At 40.4% G+C, this 21,683-nt stretch overlaps 1 protein-coding gene and 1 long non-coding RNA gene across 7 annotated transcripts in view; both read right to left on the bottom strand.

The window, feature by feature from the left end:
• Positions 1 to 13,836, bottom strand: part of LOC103459477 (uncharacterized) — a 190,910-nt gene extending 177,074 nt beyond the window's left edge. For 2 of the 3 annotated variants that reach the window (XR_014086034.1, XR_014086036.1), the window contains exon 1: positions 7,296 to 13,836. This is a non-coding gene — a long non-coding RNA (uncharacterized LOC103459477). The remainder of the gene's footprint in view (positions 1 to 7,295) is intronic. The other variant, XR_014086035.1, reaches the window with a different exon arrangement.
• A 3,523-nt stretch (positions 13,837 to 17,359) lies between these two features.
• dock4b (dedicator of cytokinesis 4b) overlaps positions 17,360 to 21,683 on the bottom strand; it is a 177,211-nt gene continuing 172,887 nt past the window's right edge. For all 4 annotated transcript variants that reach the window (XM_008401053.3, XM_017302824.2, XM_017302826.2 and 1 more), the window contains one exon: positions 17,360 to 19,864. In XM_008401053.3, coding sequence (XP_008399275.2) covers positions 19,409 to 19,864 — 456 coding nt within the window. In that variant the 3' untranslated portion in view covers positions 17,360 to 19,408. The remainder of the gene's footprint in view (positions 19,865 to 21,683) is intronic.

Below are 21,683 nucleotides of genomic sequence, written 5' to 3'. Positions count from 1 at the left end.
AGCTGGTTCAGTTGAGCTGCCAGTCGCTCATGGAGGGCAGTGAGTTTCTTAAGCCAGTAGGCATGGATCATGTCAGGTCCTGGTGCTGTCCAGTTTTTCATACCCGAGACTCTGTCTTGGACATCTGCCACAGTGATGGTTACCGGGGCTTGTTCCGGGAGGTTGCTGTGGTCCTCTCGTAGAGAGGTTAGCCACTGTGCATTGCTGTTGTGGGACGCCTCCCTTTCCCATATGCCTTTCCAGTATTGTTCAGTCTCCAGCCTGGGTGGGTCTGCTCTGTTGTTATTACCCTGCCATTGAGAGTACACTTTAGCTGGTTGGGTGGCGAAGAGCCGGTTAATCCTCCTGGCTTCATTCTCTCTCGTGTATCTCTTTAGGCGGCTGGCCAAGGCTTGGAGCCTTTGTTTGGCAGTTTCGAGTGCTTCAGGTATGGGCATCTGGCTGTACTTCTTGGGTACTGATCTTTTCATTGCACCCCTTTGGAGCTCTGACAGTTGACTCACTTCCCTCCTTGTTATCTTGATCTTAGCCTCTAACCGTCTTTTCCATGGTGGGTATTGGGTCTCATGGTTGCTCTCATAACCAAGCATCTCAAGGATCACTGATGCTGAGTTGTATATCAGCTCATTGGTTTCTGTTATGGTGTTGGTAGGGATCGTTCTCAATGCTGCATTCACATCTTCAATGAGACTTTCTGATGGTACTTCACTCAGCCGTTGTAATTGGCATCGGGGTCGTCTGGTGTTCATTCGGGCCATGATTCTCTCTCTCAGGTCAGTTGCTGCCTCGTCCAGCTCAGATGGTTGGTTCATTACTGGGGCTACATACCCAGTCTCTGGGCGGGGAGTTGTAGTTGACTCCCTTCTGACCTGGCCTTCTGACCTGGCCACAGTCTTTGCATGTAGCCCCTCTGACTAGGATTACTTGAGTAGTAGCATTCCAACAGATCCATGTTTTCACCTCTCGCCCATTTCCGTCTTGTTCCAGTAGCCCACTTTTCATCAGGGTGCTCTGGTTCCCCAGCACCTGACGCAGACCTTGTTTGACCGGGCGACGTCTGAGCCGGCATGTCGTGCTTATTTGTGTCTCTCATGGTATGAGGTAGGCTATATAGCTCCAAGGGTCTTGCCTAAGGACCCACACTGACAGCTCAATGTCACCGTTGTAACTTTTTGCCCCAGCCCCCAGCCTGGCCTCGAACCCGGGTCTCCCGGGTGGAAGACTGGTGACTTACCTATTGAGCTATACAGTCAGCTATATATATATATATATATATATATATATATATATATATATATATATATATATATATATATATATATATATATATATATATATATATATATATATATATATATATATATATATATATATATATATATATATATATATATATATATATAAGATGGTCGGCTTAGAGGAAAAGATGAACGGAGCAAGAGATTGACAGACGGATGATTGGAAGATAATCTGAATAGATAGAAACTGACAGATTCACAGATGAAAATTTAGATGGAATTATGAAAATAAAAAAAATACTACCAACATGTCTCCATCTGTAATCCTTACCATACTTAGCAGGGCCAGGAAAAACTTAAACTTCCTTCTTAAAGCTCACTTTAAGAAATCCTCAGAGGACGCTTTAACTTCTTTTAAAAATAATGGGACCTTAACACAAAAGTCTTGACAAACTGTGCAGGTTCAGCAGACTCATTAAGGCGCTAATAGATAATTACGGTTCATTGATGCATTGGGTCTTGATAAGCCTTTGTTTACTGGATTGCTTACCGTTAAAAGAAAAAGAAAAAGAGTACATTTTAACAGCCCAACTGTGAGAGAAAAAAGGTACGTTTTTTTTTCTTCTTTTTTTCTTACATAACCCCTTCTTGTAAAGCACCTCAGGCAAAAGTAAGAAAAGATTTCTAACCAGCATGTTAAGACTCTGAGCTAATGAGAGCAACAATGGTCCAGGGGGGATAGTTTATTGATTGGTAAATCCTCTGCTGGTTGTTTTACAGTTGGCTCATGTACTCTGAGTAGCAATGTGCTGAGAGGATCATCCAGCCGGTGGATCAGGAACAAATAATGCAAGGAGAATTACAGGTAAATTTGATGTGTAATAATGTGCATACATACTCAGTCAATAGGAATCTGTGCAATCTTTTTACACTCTGAATACAGTTGTGACTGATCTGGTCCGATGTCGGTATCAAATACAGAGATGCAGACATGTGGTTCTGTGTTGCCGCAGGTAAAATATTAGCTATAGTCACCCTGGAAGCTTATCTGACAAGTCATATTTAGACAGCAGTTTCATATGGCTACAGATACATGTGTCAGGATTGTATTGTATTTTGCAGATTTATAGCAGTGAGAGCTATGTGTCCTGTGATATTCACCATCTGGAAAATTCACAAAATTGGCTGCTGGAATAGTTAGCCACGTGTTGCTAATCACTAACAAAGGTTGTTAAAAATATTTTTTAACTGTCACCTTCATAACATCAGCATCAGCTAGTTTTTTCCCCCACATTTTAAACATTAAGCGTATGTAGAAAGATTGCCTCAACCAATGAATAGTTATTCTCTTGCTGGATTTTGCAAAAATGGTACTTCCCAAAACAAAACAAAAAAAAAACAGCATATATAAGCTCAACAAGTAAAAAATGTAAAAAAAAAAAATAAATTATGCTGTAAAAGTCAATTGTGTAAACATCTCTTCACACTAAAACAATGTGTAATTCAGGATGAGGAATGCTTAATATCAACATTGTACACAAAATGCAGCAAACAAGTTTGAAATAGATGTGTTATTGATCCAACAGGAACATTTTGAGAACTACTTCCCGTAGGCTGACCTAATGAAACACAGTTGAGGTGGGCGAGTCGGAGGTCAAACCAGTGAAGCAGGGAGTTCAAGCTGGCATTACCGAGGCTGACCTGACCAGGCAAAACATTTCTGCCGAGCGACCTGGAGGTCACTGGATCCAACAAATAAGCCGAACTTGTATGGAAAGCTCTAGAAACTAAAACCACAAAAACCTATGGATCGTAACAGAAGCACCATTTAGTTCAGCCCAAATGTAGGCGCATTAAGTCGTCGCATTTCAGTCTGTAAAGTGATCTAATGTTAGAGTATTGATGAAAGAATCAAAGGAGGCTCAAGCACTGTATCACGAATGATACAAAGGAGTGATTTTCAGCTGACACAAATAAGAATAAAATCAGGTTCTTAGCTCTGCTGCAATTATTGTGAACTTCTGTACAGTATTTGTTAGTTATCAATCAATTCTTATAGAGCGCAAATAAAAACGCTTTGCTCCATCCATTTTTTAAATTTTCGAACAGATCAATTGCCCAACAGTTTTTTAATAGGGTTAGGATTCACACAACAAGGAGACAGCTGAGATGTTTGATTTTCCTCTCTTATGCACCTAAAATTACCAGCACCTAACAATGCAACACCCCATTTCACACCTTCCAGGTATGAAACGGGAGCATCTACTGCAGTACGTTTCGTATTGATCGTGAAATAATTCATGCCTGCTTTGACAGTGACAGTCAGTGGTTTAAAGTAATTTTTCACATTTACACATGTAGTAATCCGTAAGAAAATGTGCTTTATGTCTCCAATGTATGAGCAGGAGGTATCTTAGCAATGATCAAGGATCCTTGATCTGTCATATTTTATTAGATTCTAAAAGGCCCAAACCCAAACTAATTGGAAACGATTGAAATCCAAAGTTTTCAGATTAAATATAAATTAAACCATAGGTGAGATTTTAGCAACTTTATCCCTTTAAAAATACGCTACAACAAAAAATAAACTGGTACACCATGGTTCACGAACATGGCTATGAAATAAATGGCAAGGCATAAGAAAATGTGGATCAGTGACTTTTTTCAAAGTGAAATTGACAAATGTTTGAGACGACCAAAGGGACAAATCGACCATAGAAACACAGGATTACTAGTCATATTAGTTTTAGTGCAGCTGAGTCTTAACATAGACTCAACTACAGTGGCTTGCTTAAGTATTCATACTGATTGAACATAGTCCTATTTTTTGTATATTACCAACCACTAACAATAAATTTCAGCCTGATCAGTCATAAACTCCATAAGACACTTTTGTCCCCACAGTCACTCTCTTGCTAGGACGGCCATTAATCTCAGTTCAGCTTTTGTAAACCCACGTAAATAGTTCCTTCAAAAATAAAAAATGTAATAATAGTGTGCTGTTCTTTGTTAATGCATTGTGTTTAAATGCTAAGTATGCTTATTTTCAGCCAAAAAAAAGAAAAAACAAATTTGTTTAATTATTGTATGGATCATAATTTTATTGTAAATGTCAACGTCATTTAGTGTCTTCCTTCCAAAAAAAAGGAACAATTAGAGTTGTTTTCATTGCGTCGACTTAAAATGTTCTCTTCACACTTCACTTCAAAACGTAAAAGAAAAAGCAAAAAGAAAGTAGAAAATTCAGTTTTTGCTTTTTTCATTGTGTGCATACATAAAACAGAAAAACACAGCCCAATTAAAAAGGAAATGGAAAAGAAAGGAAGAGGAAAAGGATGCTTTCATTCTGTGTCCTAAAATGACCTAAATTCAATTAAATTAAAACATACACATATATATCCCAAAGGAAAATCAAATATTATATGTCTGATTCTCCAGAAATGTTAAAAATATTCCCTTTAATTTGTTCCTTTGAGTCAGTGTCTCACCAATGGTCACTGGGCAGCAGGAACCCCCAGGGTGTCCTGGTCACGTAACCTGCTGTTTGTAACACACTAACGTATGCGACCTGTTATCTAGTTCATTTTCCTTCTCTGCTGTTTTCTCTGGAAGACCTCTGATTTGCTCCTCCAAATCTTAAACTTCTGGTAGAGCAGGAGCCCCTTATCAGTCCTCCACACAGCCGCCCAGGTTTCAAGTCCAAGCCCTGGGAACGTTGCTGTATCCTCTCCCCTTCTCTCTCTACCAATTTCCTTTCTGATTGCTGCAAATAAAGGCTACAAGTGCCACAAGAAATTTAAGGAATTTGGTCATTTAAGAGTTTGGTCATTTAAGAATGTACATGGTGGGGTTGTGTTGAATAAAAACCAAAAAAAGAAATATCGTTTTGATTTGTACTTGGTTTTAAAATGAGTGGGGAAAAAAAGTGAACGAAAACGCACAACAAACGTAGATCTGTCATTAAATAAAAACAGATTCCAATATGAAGTGGCTGTGAGTGGAAAGTCGGTACATCGTTTGTTTCCCTCACAAAGACATGAGCGACTGAGAAAGCGAAGACCGAAAACGGCGTCGGAATTACAAATAGTTTGTTGTACTTTATGAAGCTGCAGCCTTTTTGTGCAGAGAGCTAAGGCCAGAATTAAATATGAAAAAATATTGTAGTTTAGGACATGCTTTGTTGCCAGGATTTCACATTACAACCTGTTAGAAAAACAAGCACACGTTTTGACCTGCGGACCTCAATCATGGTGCCTCCCTCAGCGTCAGTTGCTCTGGCAGCCTCCAGCTTCTCTGCCTATTTTTACATGAACTAAAGGACACAATGGTACAATTGCATTCATAAGGATACTAAGTCTTTACAAACTGCATACAAGTCACGCAACACACTGATGTTGAATCAACACAGCAGGGAGGTGTGATAGAAATCACAGCTGATGGAAGTTAGAAACCAACTGTACCCAAAAGCAGCGGAAATAACCAGAGCTTCACTCAAACAGACATGCAATCAATATAAATTAACAATAAAATCTCATATTGTTATTTATTTTGGTACCTGATCTAACTGTTCAAAGCATGTACATTGTATTAAATGTACCTTTTTAGTGACGTCTCAGATATTTTCCCACATTTGCAAAGGACTAAATAGATACACTAAAATATATTTAGAAAATGCAAATTTCATTTTGCAACCGAAACCCTGGAGTTTCCCGTGGAGAACAGAAATTCAAATGAAACTAACCACATCAGCCACTTTATCTCTACGAAGAGCTAATGTTAGTGTCTCCCCAAAATGTCAAATTCAAAGTTTTACCCCACTTTGCCTTAAAGGCGCATATTTGTCAAGACGGAAAGCAGCATTTTTGTACATGCAGCTTTTTCAGTCATGCATGGTGGTGGAGGGATGATGATTTGGGCTTGTTTTGCCCAAATCATCATCCAGGGCATCATGCAGTTTTTCACAAACCCGAGACCACTAGAGCAATGTCTTCTGGACAAATGAGACTAAAGTGTGAAGCTATTTCACAAAAAGACCTACAGCAATGCATTTGATAAACATTAAAACAGGCAGACAGTCGTGTTTTGACATAAAACGTATCGGCGAATATCTAAAAACAGCAGCTTTGCTGACGACGGAATGCATTGAGCACGGGGTTCAGTGTTTAGGTCATAATCATTCAATTTCTTTAGCTCCCTAAAGTAGTTTGCATGGGTTAAAAAAAAACTGGTTTGCTTTTATGATTTAGTAAGATTAATTAACTTCGGCAAGCAGGAGCACTCTATTGTCTACTCCCAAATAATTAATAGCACCTATGGGGTGTCACCTTCTGAACTGATCTACAAATACAGGTGCAGCTTACGTTGATCGTGACCAAACAGTCTTCCAGGAGCATCGCAAATTAGCGTAGAGAAGCAAACATGCTGACCTGTTAATAATGAGGTGCCTGTAATCTATCAATGACACCCACACCTTCGTTCTTGCTGATACAACACAAGCCGTAGAAGCATGAAGCTATTAAGATGGGCTCCTGGGCTCTGATGATTTTTTATTTTTTTTTAAATCAGATCAACTCTGATAAAAAGAGATTCAACTTTCAAGTGGCTTTCTTGAGAGTTGGTTTGGGTTAAATCCAGCATTAGCTTGGGTTGATCAAAGATCGGGAGGAGAACCATAAACTTAAAAAAAATAAAAAATACCATAAACCATACCATGGTTTATGGTTTTACACGAAATGTTAAAACAAAAAACATGAACAAAGTACTTTTATTATACAAAGGAAAGAAAGAAATATTCCTGCTGTCACTTTATAATATTTGATGGGGTTTTGAAACGTCTGAGGTATTGTAAATACAAAGTGTCCTTATTTGGCCTAATTCCCCATAATAATCCATTGTAAATCATTCAAAAAGTACCAACATATGTGTATTTCTACAACTAGTCATACAGTACAGTGCTTTAAATCAGTAAACATGCATGTGGCATCATACATTATAAAACTGATGTTTTATTGTAATGTTATTCAATTTCGTAGTGAAATATTTTAAATACCACCTTACCATGACTTCAACTGAAGGGCCCGAGGGAGATTCCTACCTAGGAGAGATGAGATTCAGATCAAGGCTTACTCCATAATAAGACTTTCACAACATAACTGCAAACGCCCCTGTGAATACTTACCTTTTTGCACAGGGAAATATTGTTTTGCATCAGCCTTGTATCAGAAACCTCCTACGTTGCCGAACTGCTACGATAAGGTGCCAACATCAAATGCATTGTGTCTTTTGTTGGAAACAATAGGGGGAAAAAAAAGAGGATATGGATTAGAAACCTAACCCTCCAAGTGACTAACACCAAAGTTCCCCGTGTCGCGCTTACTTCAATTTTATGCTGTTCCTGACGTAGCTCCCCCCGACCCACCGTCTCCCTTTGTTTAGCTTCCCCCTGTCCATGTTGGATAAAAAGTTAAACAGGAGAGGAACCTTAGGGGAGCAGATGAGAAAACAGTAGTCACGATTCAAGCCACATACAATTTGATGACATGACCAGAGAAATCAATAGGAATTCATTGCGAGAAACCCCCTCTGAGCTTCTCTGGCAGAACAAAAGAACAATTCGGCTTGCTGTCGAGCTGAAGCGGTAATAGCCCGGTGAAGTCATCCTCCTGGAGGAATTAAGCCATGCGTGCTCGAGCGATGCAAAATCCTTCCCATGGCTTGCCTTGTTAACACCCCATCATCACATAGACAGACACAGAATTCTGGCCCGTCTTGTATTTTAATGCAATATTAACAATGTGTGGGCAGCTGCCAACAGGATGGAGAATACATTTAAAGACGTTTACAGTAATTGAACTCTCTTCACAACTTTGTCCCTGATCTATCCGTTGTGTTTCTTTGACTTTGTGATGATGCTTGTTGTCCAAGGTTCTCTAACAAACCGTTGAGGCCTTTGCAGCAGGTATATTGTTTTTTTTTATCAGGAAAACAACCAAGAGGCTCATGATCACTGTGGAAGAGCTGTAGAAAGCCACAGCTCAAGAGGGAAAATCTCTTGACGGGATAACTATCATGCCTGTTTTCAGCGGCCATCAGACGAGACACCAAGTACACCGGTCTGTCACAGGACCGGTTTTAACATCAAGAGGTCATTTCCATCACGCCTTGAAATAGACCGAAACAGTCTGGAGCAGAGACAATTGTTTCTAAGCAGCTTTTCTGCCAAAATTTTAAACTTCAAGCTCTTCAAGCTGGTTCTCAACTCAAACACAGCCCCTTCAAGGGGGAGGGCGCTTTGAAATCTCACCTGATCTCATGTTTATTCATGTGTGTAGGAGAAGCCGGAGAGGGGGTTTTCACGGCCGAAACCAGCCAGCCAGAACTAAGGCGATCACCCGAGAGACGAGAGACGGCGAGAGCCTAACGTTTAATTTAATACACACCCTTGCAGAGAACGAGAACTAGTGACAGCAAGAGGTTAGATAAGGCCAGAGGAGTAGCTTTTAACACGACTGGCCTGATGCAGCTGCCCTGGGGTCCTGTTGGGTAGAGTGCTGAATCACAAAAGCTGAGGTGGAGAGGCGGATGGAAGACCTTTGGCAGGCACAAAACTCTGTAAACAAAACCGCCTTTCGCTGACCTTTGGAGGATGAGTCAGCGGCGAAGACGCGTATGGAGATGAGAGACAAGAACATGCGTGGGTTGTTGTCAAAATAGTATCTCTACTCTTGTTAGGGATACGAAGACTTTAATTGTAGTTTTATCACTTAATACTATGGAAAAGTATTTGTGCCCTTACAGGTTTCTGCAGTTTTTGCTCATCATCAAAGACATGTTTATATCAAAGATACCTTGACTACAGCTCTGTCTGATTTTCTGTTTGATTCATGATTCCATCAACTACTGCAAATTATCCAGGTCCTAAAGCAGCAAAACGGTCCCAGACCATCACAGTGCTACCACCATGTTTGACTGTTGGTACGATGTTTCTTTTCCAGTTCACAAATATTGTTCCAAACAATTGAGAATTATCAGGATGCTTTTTTTTTTCTATGATGTGTTTTGGGCATTTTTGTGGAGTTTTTTGGTCAGCAGTGTGTTGAATTAGAGCTATAGTTCCTTTCCTTGTTATAAAAGCCCAAACTCTGGTTATAACCGACTTACCTGAAGCAAGTGGTGCTTTAGGCATTCTGCGATCTTTTGTGACCTCTTGGACGAGTTATCAATGCACGTCTTGAGTAATTTGTTAGGCCAGCCGCTCTTGTCAAGGTTCACTGCCGTCCCATTTTTTTTCCATTTGTAGGAAATGGCTCTCAATGTGGCTTGCTGAAGTCCAAAAGCCTTTGTAAACCTTAACTGATGGGAAGACATAAATTATACTTTTTTTTATTTTAGATTGGGGGACAAAGTGCAACTTTTTCACAAGTTTTAGCCTTCACGTTTTCATGTTCTATGTAAATAAGTTCTTTATTTTATGGTGTCACATGAGCACAAACCCATCTGATTAATCACAAATGATCACAATTTATATTTTCATAGAACCAGGTTGATTTCTGCATTATTTAACTGCATTTTGTATTTCTCGTATAATAGCGACGCCCCATCAATAATGCGACTAAGCGGAACATAGACAAGGACTAATTTTTTTTATGATTGTCAGTGATGTTCTTTTTGTAGCGTGCTACATGCTTAGACACACTTCCCTGTGGCATCTGGGGAACTTAAACATTTAGTCAATTCAATTACAGACACTTTTTATTTTTTACAATAAGAAATGTATTACTATGCAGCTCAATGTGGAAATATAATGGGTGGAAAAAAAATTCAAACAAAATATTTTCATGGATATTTTTCAGGGGGGTTTTTTTATGCCAGAAAGAAGTTGACTTGACTCTAGTTTTTCCAGTTTCTCCAAAATGCTCTGCACCGTCTACTACAAATAAGATACCGACTACTCACGACCTGCTCATCTTTTCATAACAACTGAAAAAACCCTTCAAACCCACAGGGAAAACTGTTTTCGTTGACTTATCTTAGCCACAAAATGTGCAACTGTAAATGTTTCATACAGTCAAGTACAGAAGATGCTTCTCAGAGGGTTGAACTTGGCATCGCACCATCTTGGAGAGGCTAGAAAAAAAAAAAAACCTGCATAAATATGCAGGAGTATTTACAGTACTCTTTCCCACTCTCTGATCTCTCTTTGTCTTGCACTCTTTAGTATTCAAAGCGTTCGAAACCAGCAGTCAACTTCCCATTCAGCTGAGGCAACAGTCTCTCTATGAGGAGGGTGCGAATCAAAAATAAATAAATAAATAAACTTCACTCATTTTTTTTTTTTACCATTAAAAACATCCTGAAATACTTGAAGCTTCCAGGTGAAAACCGTCCCCGCTCCCCTCCCCTACAACCTGACGAACACAACAAAGCCGATATAGGAGTGGAGCGCAGAGATAAAACACGCCATCTATTCTTGTGAGCTTCTCTTTGAAACTCCCCTTCAGTGTTGCCTCTGAGATGGAGGCTCTTTGCTCCCTGCAGAGCGACTCCGGCTTCGCCTCTCCCTGGAGAGATTTGCAGAGCGAGACAAACACCTTGAGTTTCTCCGCGGCTGTGTGTTCTCCTAAATATGCTGCAGGCAACTTTAAATTGATACCGTGCACTACCTTTCCCTTGATAATTGTACATCATCACCCATGAACGCTTTAAGCGGAAAACGGTTAATACTGGTAATAATAAACAGCTGCAAAAATACCACATGCTGGCTAATGAAGGTTGCATCCATTTAGAAACAAAAAAAAAAAAAAACACTAAGCCGAGTAGCTTCACGATTGCAGGGAGAGCTCGAGTTATTTACAAAGTATTCACAATACGGTACCACAAACGTGTTCACACATTGTCAGCTTACATCGAATTCAAAGTGTTTTAGTGGTAACTTATGTGGCCGACCAACACAGAGCAGTGCATAATTAGAGATTGGAAGGAAATTGACAAGTGTGACATTAATTAAACAGTCAGTGGCACTGAGAAAATACAGAGTAGGACCACTTTTCACTGTAATTATAGCTGGAAGTCTATGTCCATAGAAGCTTTTAACGTAAAGATGGAATTCCTTGCCCGTTGTTCTTTGGAAAACTGCTCCCAATCACATGGATTCAAATTAGTTTTGATGTTTCTATATCTGCAAACATCAAAACTACATCTAATTCTGAATTACGACATAGTTATGGACTTTATACGCAAGTATGGTTTGGTCCCAACCATTCCGTAAGAGACCTGGATGTTAAAAGGTCTTCACCAGTCTCTTTACAGATTTTCTTAATTTGAATGTATCTCCGTTAATCTCCTCACCAACTGACCAGCTTTTTCCTATTCCTGCTAAAGAGAAGTATGCCCACACCATGAACCTGCCACTACCAACGTTTCACCATGGAGACGGGGTGTTATGCCATTTCTCCACAATTTGCATTTTTTGCATGCGAGTCAAAAAGTTTCTCCACGTTTTCTGTGTCCCCTACATGGCCTTGTGACAAACTGAAAAATTTGATTTCGTACGGTTCCTTTCGACAAAGATATTCTTACTGCCAAGACTTTCATAAAACCCAGATTTACTGCTTCCAATCGGTGTCCTGTCAGCAGATTCTCACACCTAAGCTGTGGATTTACGAAGGCCCCTCCACAGTTACCATGGGTCTCGGCAGCAGAGCTCCGTGAGACGGTCAAACCTTGAGAAAGTTTCTCTGCCTGGAAAATGCACGTCTGCACAGGATGACGCCAAAACATGGGGTTCAAGCTGATGTGCATTGTTAGGGTTTTTCTTTTTTGCGCATGCTGCATTTTAGATGTAAAATATCAACTTTGATTTCCTCCGAAAGATTTTTTTTCTTCCTACATGTTTGCTGTTTATCAGGAGACCCCAACACAAGACTGAGAGGCAGGATTAACAAGAACGATTTGGCACAAGGCCACTAAGAAAAAACATATCTTTGCAAGTTCTATGATACTCCCAATCCCACCATGAGATCAATTTTAGTCAGAAAAAAAAAACATGATGTGTTTTTTTCTGCTTTCGTTTGTTTGCTTGATAACTGGGTAGAAAAGCAGCAGAATGAAAGGGTCAGAACAGTTATAAAATCTCTCAATATTATTTTTTTTCTTCTTCAGCAATTACTTTCTTCTTGCCACTCAACCATAAAAAAATAGACTTGTTGAGTTCAAAACTAATAGTTGCTCCGTTAAAAAGATTCGGACTCCAGTTGCAGTTAACCTAATGTCTGTTTTTCTGGTTAAAGCTCTGGTTAGTTTAAGTGAGGCAGGAAAGATTTTTCAGTAATGGTGTTTTGAACCGGGTGTTGTACTTGCAAAAAAAAAAAAAAAAAAAAGAATGGAAAAAAAAGTCAAATTACACATCAGTCGACTATGCACTAATTAGGTGATTTAAGTTTTTTTTTCTCTTTTTTTGTACCGACAACCACTAATACTTTTCCACTTCACTATTATGCTCTATTTTGTGTTGGGCTATCACATAAAATCCCCAAATAGCACAGAATTTGTAGTCGTAACAGGGTTTCCCCCAGAAAACTTGCTAAGCCCAGAGGTTGAGTGCTAGTCATTCATTCAGTAGCCCGTCATATTTTTGAGAAAAAAAAAAATGTTTAAAGTTGACAGAAAATTTTAAAATATCACTTGATAATTATGTGTAATTGGAAGATTAATGCTTGATACTGATTATAAAGTCTTTAAAAAAATGTAAACATTTCGAAAAACAAATAAATAAGCAATGTTAAGCCTGGTGGGGCACCAAGTAAAGCCTGGTGGCCCGCCAGGCTTATAATACACTGGGGGAAACCCTGCAACAAAATGTATGTTTTTAAAAACCTCTGCAAGACACTGTCCAGTTTTTCAAGTGAGGAAGCAGAAAGTCGATGTCCGCAATCAGCAGATTCCCATTGAACTTTCTTCTCCCCTTCCCCCTGAAAAGCCCATTTGCTTGTTGCCACTTCAAACCGAAGCACCTCTTTCCTCGACGACGCCGGCCCGGCTCGACAGCGGGAGCATGGCGTCTCGGGCCCCACCCCCCGGTCTCCGCGGAACGCGCCCCGCGCTGCCTGGAGACCCGGCGATTAGCAGGGAATTCATTCCTGACATAATAATTGCTGTCAAATTAGAGCCGACCGCCAGCAATTATGATGAGCGCTGACAGGTGAAGTGTGCTCCATCTTTCGCCGAACACACACGTACAACCGGTGTTTACAGTCGGGAGAGAAATCTGCAATTGTTCAAGGTCCCCCGGTCAAGCAGCACAGCTCCATCAACACGCAATAGTGGCGCTGATTATACAGCAGGAGCCGGGTGCAGCAGCTATACGGGTGCTGGGATAATTAGATGCTTTGTGATAAACACAGAACTTGCTCCCTTGTGTAAACGTGTCTTCTGTTAGCACACACCACTAACTCCTTTACGGCCTTCTAAACCGCGCGAGGCGGAAGGAGATTTTTAACTGCCAGACTTAACAACGCCAGTTCTCTGCTATTGATTCCCGTGTTTATCGAACAGAACCAATTACACATCTGAATCTTAGAGGATTCTTCCCCCCCTTTCTAAACACCGTTCTCTGTAATGTTAAAAATGGCTCAGAGGGATGGGGAGGTACAGGGGGGGTTAGAAGAAAATATTCAGATGTGCAGGTGTTGTACTGTGTACTAAGACACCCTGTTTAACCTATACAAACAGCTTTTTTCATAAACGAAGGGCTTTGAGGCTTTCTTTTTGTTTGCTTGTGAAATTGGTTTTCAGAGTCAGAGCCTGAAGCACAGGTTCCCGACCGGAGTCTGTGCCCTGAAAAGATCCCAGCGGGCGCGCGAGGTCGCACCGAGGTCGTCTTGGTTAACATGTGCTTGTCTGTAGTACCTCTGATGAAGCTTGTGTATTTTAAGAGGCTGCACAAAAATAAACACGAATGTACAAGTTTATATTCATTTAACTAAAAGGACCATCAGGGAATGTTTATGGGGTGCTATGAGGGAAGCAGGGGAATTTGTGGGATGGCACTGTATGGCAGACGTATATATACTTCTATAATTATGGCCTATAACTAGTTTATTTTGGCTTGGACAGGCCTCAAGTTAAGACCCGTCACTTTCACAGAGTCTATTATAAATCCGACCGGTTTGCATTGTTGTGAACACAGACGACATGTTTGACCACTTACTGCCATTTTGACACCTGAAGGTTCCTTGTGCATCAGTGCTGTGTTATCTTAGCCAGAAGAAAAAAAATCTTGAACAAAATGGTGAATGATTTAGGAACCAAAAACTATTAACTTAAAGTCCGCAAATGTACTTTTTTTTTTACTTAACCGAAAAAAAAGAAGAAATATTTACTTTCCTTTCAACTTTGCACTTCCTTCCTCTATTGTTGACTTCAATAACATTTTATTTTGTTGCTTTTTCATCAATTTTGGGTTATTTAGCATAATTCATTTCATTGGGTCAAAGAACGTGTTTAATCTCTAAAACATGGAATCCATTTTGAAAATTTAAAAACGGAAGTAAAAGCTAGGAAAACATCAATTTGACATGGTTCTCACCCTGAAAAATTTGAGTTCCATTAAAACATAACTTTTATCCCAATAAATTAAAAACAAGTTTCAGTTCAAGCTAGCTAAGCATTGTCTGTTGTGTTAAAGGTGTGCAGCAGTGATTTACATACCATGCCGCCCGGCTCAGCTGGAGGTATGCTGTGATGGCTCCAACTCTCATTTCCCTTTCACTGCCTGTTGTCTGGTCCCTTTGCATCCTTCATCTCTTCTTCTTCCTCACATCCCCGATCAACTTGAACCTCCATACTGTCATTAAGACATTCCTGTTTCTCCTCCTCTTTTCCCACCTCTTCCATGTCTATGGGCTTCTGTTTTTTCTGCCTTGTTAGACCTCAGCTACTGAGCTCGTCTCTCACTTCAGACTTCAGTGATAAAAAAATAAAAAATAAAATAAATAAATATGTCACCCCTCCTGTGTGTTTCTGTACGCTTCGCAGCAACTTGACCATGTATTTTTTAATATTAACTATGATCTATTACCGGTAATGATGTTCAACTTCACTCTGAATGCTGTTTGCATAACTACACGGCTTCCTTCCCGCACATTCGCATTTTGCTTTTTCTAACTCAAAGCTCTTAAATGATACAGGATTGTTTGGGGTCAAGTACCACACGGCGGAGTGGAGGCTTTAGTATTTTGATCATGTGGCGATATTTTCTGAGTCCCGAAGAGGAAGAACAAGTTAGAGAAAGTGTGACGTCATTTTGTCCTGCGCTGGACATTGCGGCTTCGGTTTGATCTTCAACTTTATGAAATGATATGGTTTTGAAGTCCATCAAACGGAGAAAAAAAAAAAGAAACAAAATCCAATTTATGGTTTTAAGCTCATTACAGCGACAAATGTCAGGGGGAGAAAATAAGCTCTGAAAATAAGCGAGCTAATCACCGAGCTAATTACCCCAACTATACAATTCCCAAATATTTAAAATATTTGTAGAGAATTTGTTTAAATTCACTTGAAAGTCCAGAACCACTTCAAAATATCATGCAGCACGGGCAGGCGGTGACAACATATAAGCCATCACAAAAGCTTCAGTTAGCTAGCATGACATTAGCATCTAGGGAGCTGGCTGATGTGACGCTCCCTAAAAATTTGGACAAGAGGAGCTAACATAGCTACAAAAATACCCATTTAGCTAAGCATCCAATTTTCATGTTCAGTATACCCGTCTCTTGAAGGCTAGCTTCAGATTCTTTTTTAAGAAATCAAAATATATTGACTGTATCAAAGAGACTCTCAAAATGCATTTTTTTTTTACCTTATCAGAGAATATAAATAAGCAATTATAGCCCTCTGCAATTTTCTCAATCTCTGCTAAAGATAAAAAAGCCTTGAAACAATTTCGCAATGAAAAGAATAGTTTGCTCTTTAACAAGCTTTCAGTACATCTGCCTTGCTACAATGCTCTTTGTACATGGTGACAAAAGGAACTTTGTCCTATCCAGGCTTACATACATCCCAAACTTCAATCTTTTTTATTATTCTGGCTGCAAACATAAACAAGTTCATTCAGGTTTGCATACTGAAGTTAATTAGAAATGTCTCTTGCAATGGTTTGAAATCATTTCAGAGATATTTAGCTTCACATAAATTTGTAAGTTTTATACTTAATACCCTGCCGGAAAAGGGTAGAGTGCCTTCTCCGGGTCAGGGGGGTTGTCCTGCCTCAAGTGGAAGAGTTTAAGTATCTGGGGATCTTGTTCACGAATGAGGGAAGAAGGGAGCGGGAGATCGACAGGCGGATTGGGGCAGAGTCTACCGTAAAGCGGGCGTTGTACCGGTCCGTCGTAGTGAAGAGAGAGCCGATTTACCGGTCGATCTACGTTTCCACCCTCATCTATGGTCATGAGCTTTGGGTCATGACCGAAAGAACGAGTTCACGGATACAAGCGGCCGAAATGGGTTTCCTCCGCAGGATGGCTGGGCTCTCCCTTAGAGATGGGGTGAGAAGCTCGGTCATCCGGGAGGGACTCAGAGTAGAGCTGCTGCTCTTCCACGTTGAGAGGAGCCAGTTGAGGTGGCTTGGGCATCTGGTCAGGATGCCTCCTGGACGCCTCCCTGGTGAGGTGTTCAGGGCACGTCCCCCCGGGAGGAGGCCTCGGGGAAGACCCAGGACACGATGGAGGGACTATGTCTCTCGGCTGGCCTGGGAATGCCTTGGGGTTCCCCCGGAGGAGCTGGAAAAAGTGGCTGGGGAGAGGGAAGTCTGGGCCTCCTTTCTGAAGCTGCTGCCCCCGCGACCCGACCCCGGATTAGCGGTAGAAAATGGATGGATGGATGGAATGATACCCTGCCATCTTTCATTTTTAATATCCCTACTCAGTGTCCATCTTTCAGTGGAACACACAAGACAGGCCAAATAACATCGCTTTTCATTACTATGGAAAACCCGGTAGAGCTTGGCTTTTTTTTGGTTTATTTTTGTTTGTTTTATTGGTTAAACTAACATCAACTCCCATAAACATAATTACTCTACAAAGGTAACAATAGTAGGACATAAAACATCTTCCAGTGACGCCATCTTTATTCCATAGGGCAGTTTATTGAACTTGTAAATGAGTTAGAGTCATTGTGCATGACCTCCGTTTCTCTACACTCACAAAAACAATAAAAGTTTGAACATTTATAATAATTTGCTGCTTCAACATTACATTCAAAGCTGTAAATTGTTATAGCTACATCTTGTTAAAAACACAGTATTTACATTAATTGTAATACACAAATTTCATATTTGGCATACTTACATTGATCTCTTCATAATTTACAATGTTCTCAAGTACTGATTAATGTGAATATTTAATCTCAAAAATTCACAACATAGAATTAAAAATAAAAAATTAAGATACAAACAATGCTAAAGCTACCCAGTTTCCACACCCACATCCCAAAGTTAATTTGCTGAATATTTATTCTGAAGTTCCATCTAATTTACTAAACAGTGTGAAATGTGCCTGTCACAGGACATCTATTCATCGCAGCAACAGCTGAACAGAGCAACTACTCGTCGTGCAGTCTACTCACGTCCGTGTTTTTAATTAAACAGAAAGCAAATCTCAACTGTACAAATATTTGACTTTTGATTTGTTTGAAGATATTCCTCCCGCCCCATCAATCCTCTTATTTATGTTTTAAGGTCACTGTTGATTGCAAAACTCCCAACTCCAGCATGACGTTTGCTCTTATACAGTTCATAAAAAAAAATAAAAAAAAAATCTTTCTTGTGCTTTTCTAGATTCAAAACTTATCGGGGGCAAAGTAGAGATTCATTTGGACTTTTAAAGGAAATTTGTGTAAAAAAAATTGTTTTTCAAGCATGTCTGAGCGGTTTCGCTTTGAGATTTGAGGTAAAAAGTAAAAATTATAAAACTTTTTTTTTTTCCCTCCCCCCAGTTTCCTTTGGCACAACGACTACTAAACCTCTCCACGCTCAAAGATGTGTTACCATGTACATGTCATGCAGAGAGAACAGGGTGTGTTCACATAAACGGCATTAAACCTATGCCGGCTAACAGTTGGAGAGCATGCATTTGGTCCTGACGTCATGACTTCACTTCACTGAGGTTAAAGAAAGGACAGTGTGTTGGTTTGCAAAAATGGCAAATAAATTTTTTTTTTTAAAAATCACTCAAAGCGCCTCAGACCTGCTGTTACTGTGCCAAAGACGGATTCCTGCCTACAAAAATGACCAATATGGTCACAACTAGTCGTGGGCCGATTATCGTTATCAAGGCATTCGGAGTCCGCTGCAATTTTTATTTTTATTTTTTGCAATACATATAACCAGGCTACAAGTTTTGTTTCTGCTCCGTCAGTTTATGCTTTGTAACCTGAAATTGTATTTTTACTCCGTACCAAAACAGTGTCACACCGGCCCACGTCCAGTCACGACTGTTGTATGAATTTTAACGCGAGGCACAAATGCAGCCTCTAAATTGAGATTGATTCAAGTTATAAGCTCTTTTTAAAAAATATTCTACACCCTCGCTTGAGAAGATATAACAATGAGAACACACCCTTGTCTTCCACACTTCACCGAAATGCATACTCGAGGCCTTTAGCACCTTTTTTTTTTTTTCGCCAAACAGTATACAAATGTACTGAGTTGTGTAAAAAAAAAACAAAAAAAATAATTTTAAAACGTGCAAGACTCACAGATAAAAGACTCTGTTTCCAATACTTAAGGCAAAAAAAAAAACTAATGTATACCAATATACATACATCTGAAATTGTTTCTATCAAAATTGTGTCGTTTATTTTTTTCTTCTTAATTCTAGAACTTTTGGGTAAACATACTGGCCACGGTTTGTGGAGGAACCAGTGGGGAATGACCACGTCAGAGTCGATGCCTCTAGTAAATGTGGAAGTGAACCGTTTCCGATCCGGTAAGTTTGACCTCTTTTTGCCAGCTTCTGACCGCCTGTTAAATCGGTGAGCCCGCCCCTTTTATCGGGAGCGTCGGGAATGCCGAACTGAGAATCACATAAAAAGTGAGTGCCGAGTAGAAAAGTGCAAAATACGCCAGTGTGTGTGTGTGTGTGTGTGTGTTTTTATTATTTCATCTAAACATACACCTATAGCTGGGACACCTTCCTGGGCAGGGGTCTCGGTCTCGGCACCCGAGGGTCGGCGTTCCCGTCCAGCTTCATGCTGCCCGTGCGGATCTGGTGAGGTTTGGGCGGCAGGGCCGGCGGGTCCGTCTGCGGCGGGATGGAGAGGCTGTGCGGGAGCGGCACGGGCCGGCGCGGGTTGTTTCTCTCGTACACACTGTAGGGAGGCGGGGTCTTGTTCTCCCGGCGGATGGGCTCGTCGGAGCTGCTGGAGAAGGAGTTCGGCAGCGGGGCGGGCGGCGGCAGAGGGTGCGGCAGGTGGTCGCCGGTGGGCAGCTCGGTGCCCGAAGCTTCGGACACGCTGCAGCGGCTCAGAGACGAGATGCCGCTGCTGTAGCTGCCGGACAGGACGGGCGAGTTGGAGACCAGGCTGGTGGACTGGCACTCGGTGGGGGAAGGGGTGAAAGGTGGCACGGCGGACTGCAGAAGGACAAGGACGCACAGGATATCAGTTTTTTTTCTTTTTACACTGCACTGGTTCACAAGCTACTTTCAAACTGCGTTAGCAAACCGAAATGTGCAACAAACTCCCTGCCACGTCAAAATAAATCAAATTTTCATCTGATTCTATTACTTCTGTTTTCTAAACCGTTACAAGACAAACACTTGCATTTTCACTGGAAACAATATTACAGTTTCTAGCCATGTTTTGGACTTTTCACAAAAAAATGAGCAGCTTTTATTTGTCAGTATCAGAACACGCTGCATCGGCTGGAACTCGTATCCCATTGAAGGTTGTCCATTTCGTTCACAAGGTAACACAGACGGGCAGAGAAAGAGCTTTGCTAAAGTGGGTGACCTTCCATTGTAAGGTGAACCTTCCTGTTTGTTTATTCACAAGAGTGCTCATTCGTTTCTTTCCAGTTTTGGCTGAGTTTTACCTTTTTTTTTCTCTCTCTCTTTCTGAAATCTTATTTGTGAATCCCGATGCTCTGAACATTCCTGTTACTGCTTTTATGGTTGCTTCCAACTGTTTTTTCTTTTTTTTTAACTTTCTTTTAAGACAGTTTAACTGAAATTCAATTTATGTACGGTATATACAAGTCAATTCAATCCTGTCATATAGATACAATTACGTTTCATCCTAGTTATAGAACGATGCTTACGAAACCAGATTCCACATAATTAGCTTGTTGTTAGCACCACCCATCTCTGGCATTAAATTTTACATTTTATTATCACCTGATCAGACCTTTTCCAAACTGCAAACAGAAATTCATATGATGTTGTCTCAACGATTTATTTTTCTGCAGTCTTCCGCAAAGTCAAAATTTCTCATCTCTGACTGATTTGACTGATGGCTGTTGCAGGTAACACATCACCTGCTGATGCCTACTCTACACAATCCCAACTTAAAAAAAGAAATGCCTTCATTCTCATATTCTAAGCATATTTATTTAAAATTCAATGAAACTTGCCTTGGTTAATAGTGCATAAATCTAAAGGTTAAACAAACCTCAACACATGCTTGTGTGAATTTATCATTTGTTAATGCTTCCCAAGTAATGAATTAGTGCAGTTGCACCTCTGTTATACTGTTTGTAAGGTAGCAATAATAAATTGCACAAAGAGAATCCAGTAAAAAAAATAAATAATAAAAGAGCACCAAACTTTTATACTCCTTTAATGTATCTGGTGCACAGTGATAAAAAAATAAATAAAAAATACAATATGCTGCCCAATACTAAAAAAAAAAAAAAAAAAAGAAGAAAAGAAAAACCTTTAAAATGTTTTTTTTTTCCTAAGCAATTATGCCATGCTGCTAGTGTGTCTGCTAAAACCTAATTGGATCCAGTGGACTATGGAGTTGATCAGTACACTTCACACTACGAGGGGCATGCACAAAGAAAGGTAACCATTTGACATGCACAAGTGGAGAAACCTTATTTCATCTGGGTCAAGCTTGATAAAAATCTATAGACTTAATAAAGCGCTCATAAGTAATTTAAACACGTTGCTTTTTTTTTTGTTCCTTCTTTCACCCCAAAGAGAACTCTCTGACCAAACATGGTTTCTGCTCCTATACGGGCGAGTGAGTGCGGCGCTGTCAGAGCGGCTGCATCCATTTTCTGCAGGTTCACTGCTGCCCCAGGGTTTGCGGTGTGGTAATGGGCCCCCGGCTGCAGCCTCATGATGTGTGTGCGCTCATGCGCCGGATAATGCGACTCTGCTTGGGGTCTTGCAGAGGATCGGTCACCACACCGTGTGGCTCGGCGCTTCGCGGCTCGGCGCTTCGCTC

The sequence above is a fragment of the Poecilia reticulata genome, chromosome 23 (assembly GCF_904066995.2).
Source record: "Poecilia reticulata chromosome 23, P_reticulata-male-v2, whole genome shotgun sequence".
NCBI classification, from domain to species: Eukaryota; Metazoa; Chordata; class Actinopteri; order Cyprinodontiformes; family Poeciliidae; genus Poecilia; species Poecilia reticulata.
Note: the sequence above shows the minus strand (reverse complement) of the source record. Positions and strands in the feature narration are given on the sequence as shown.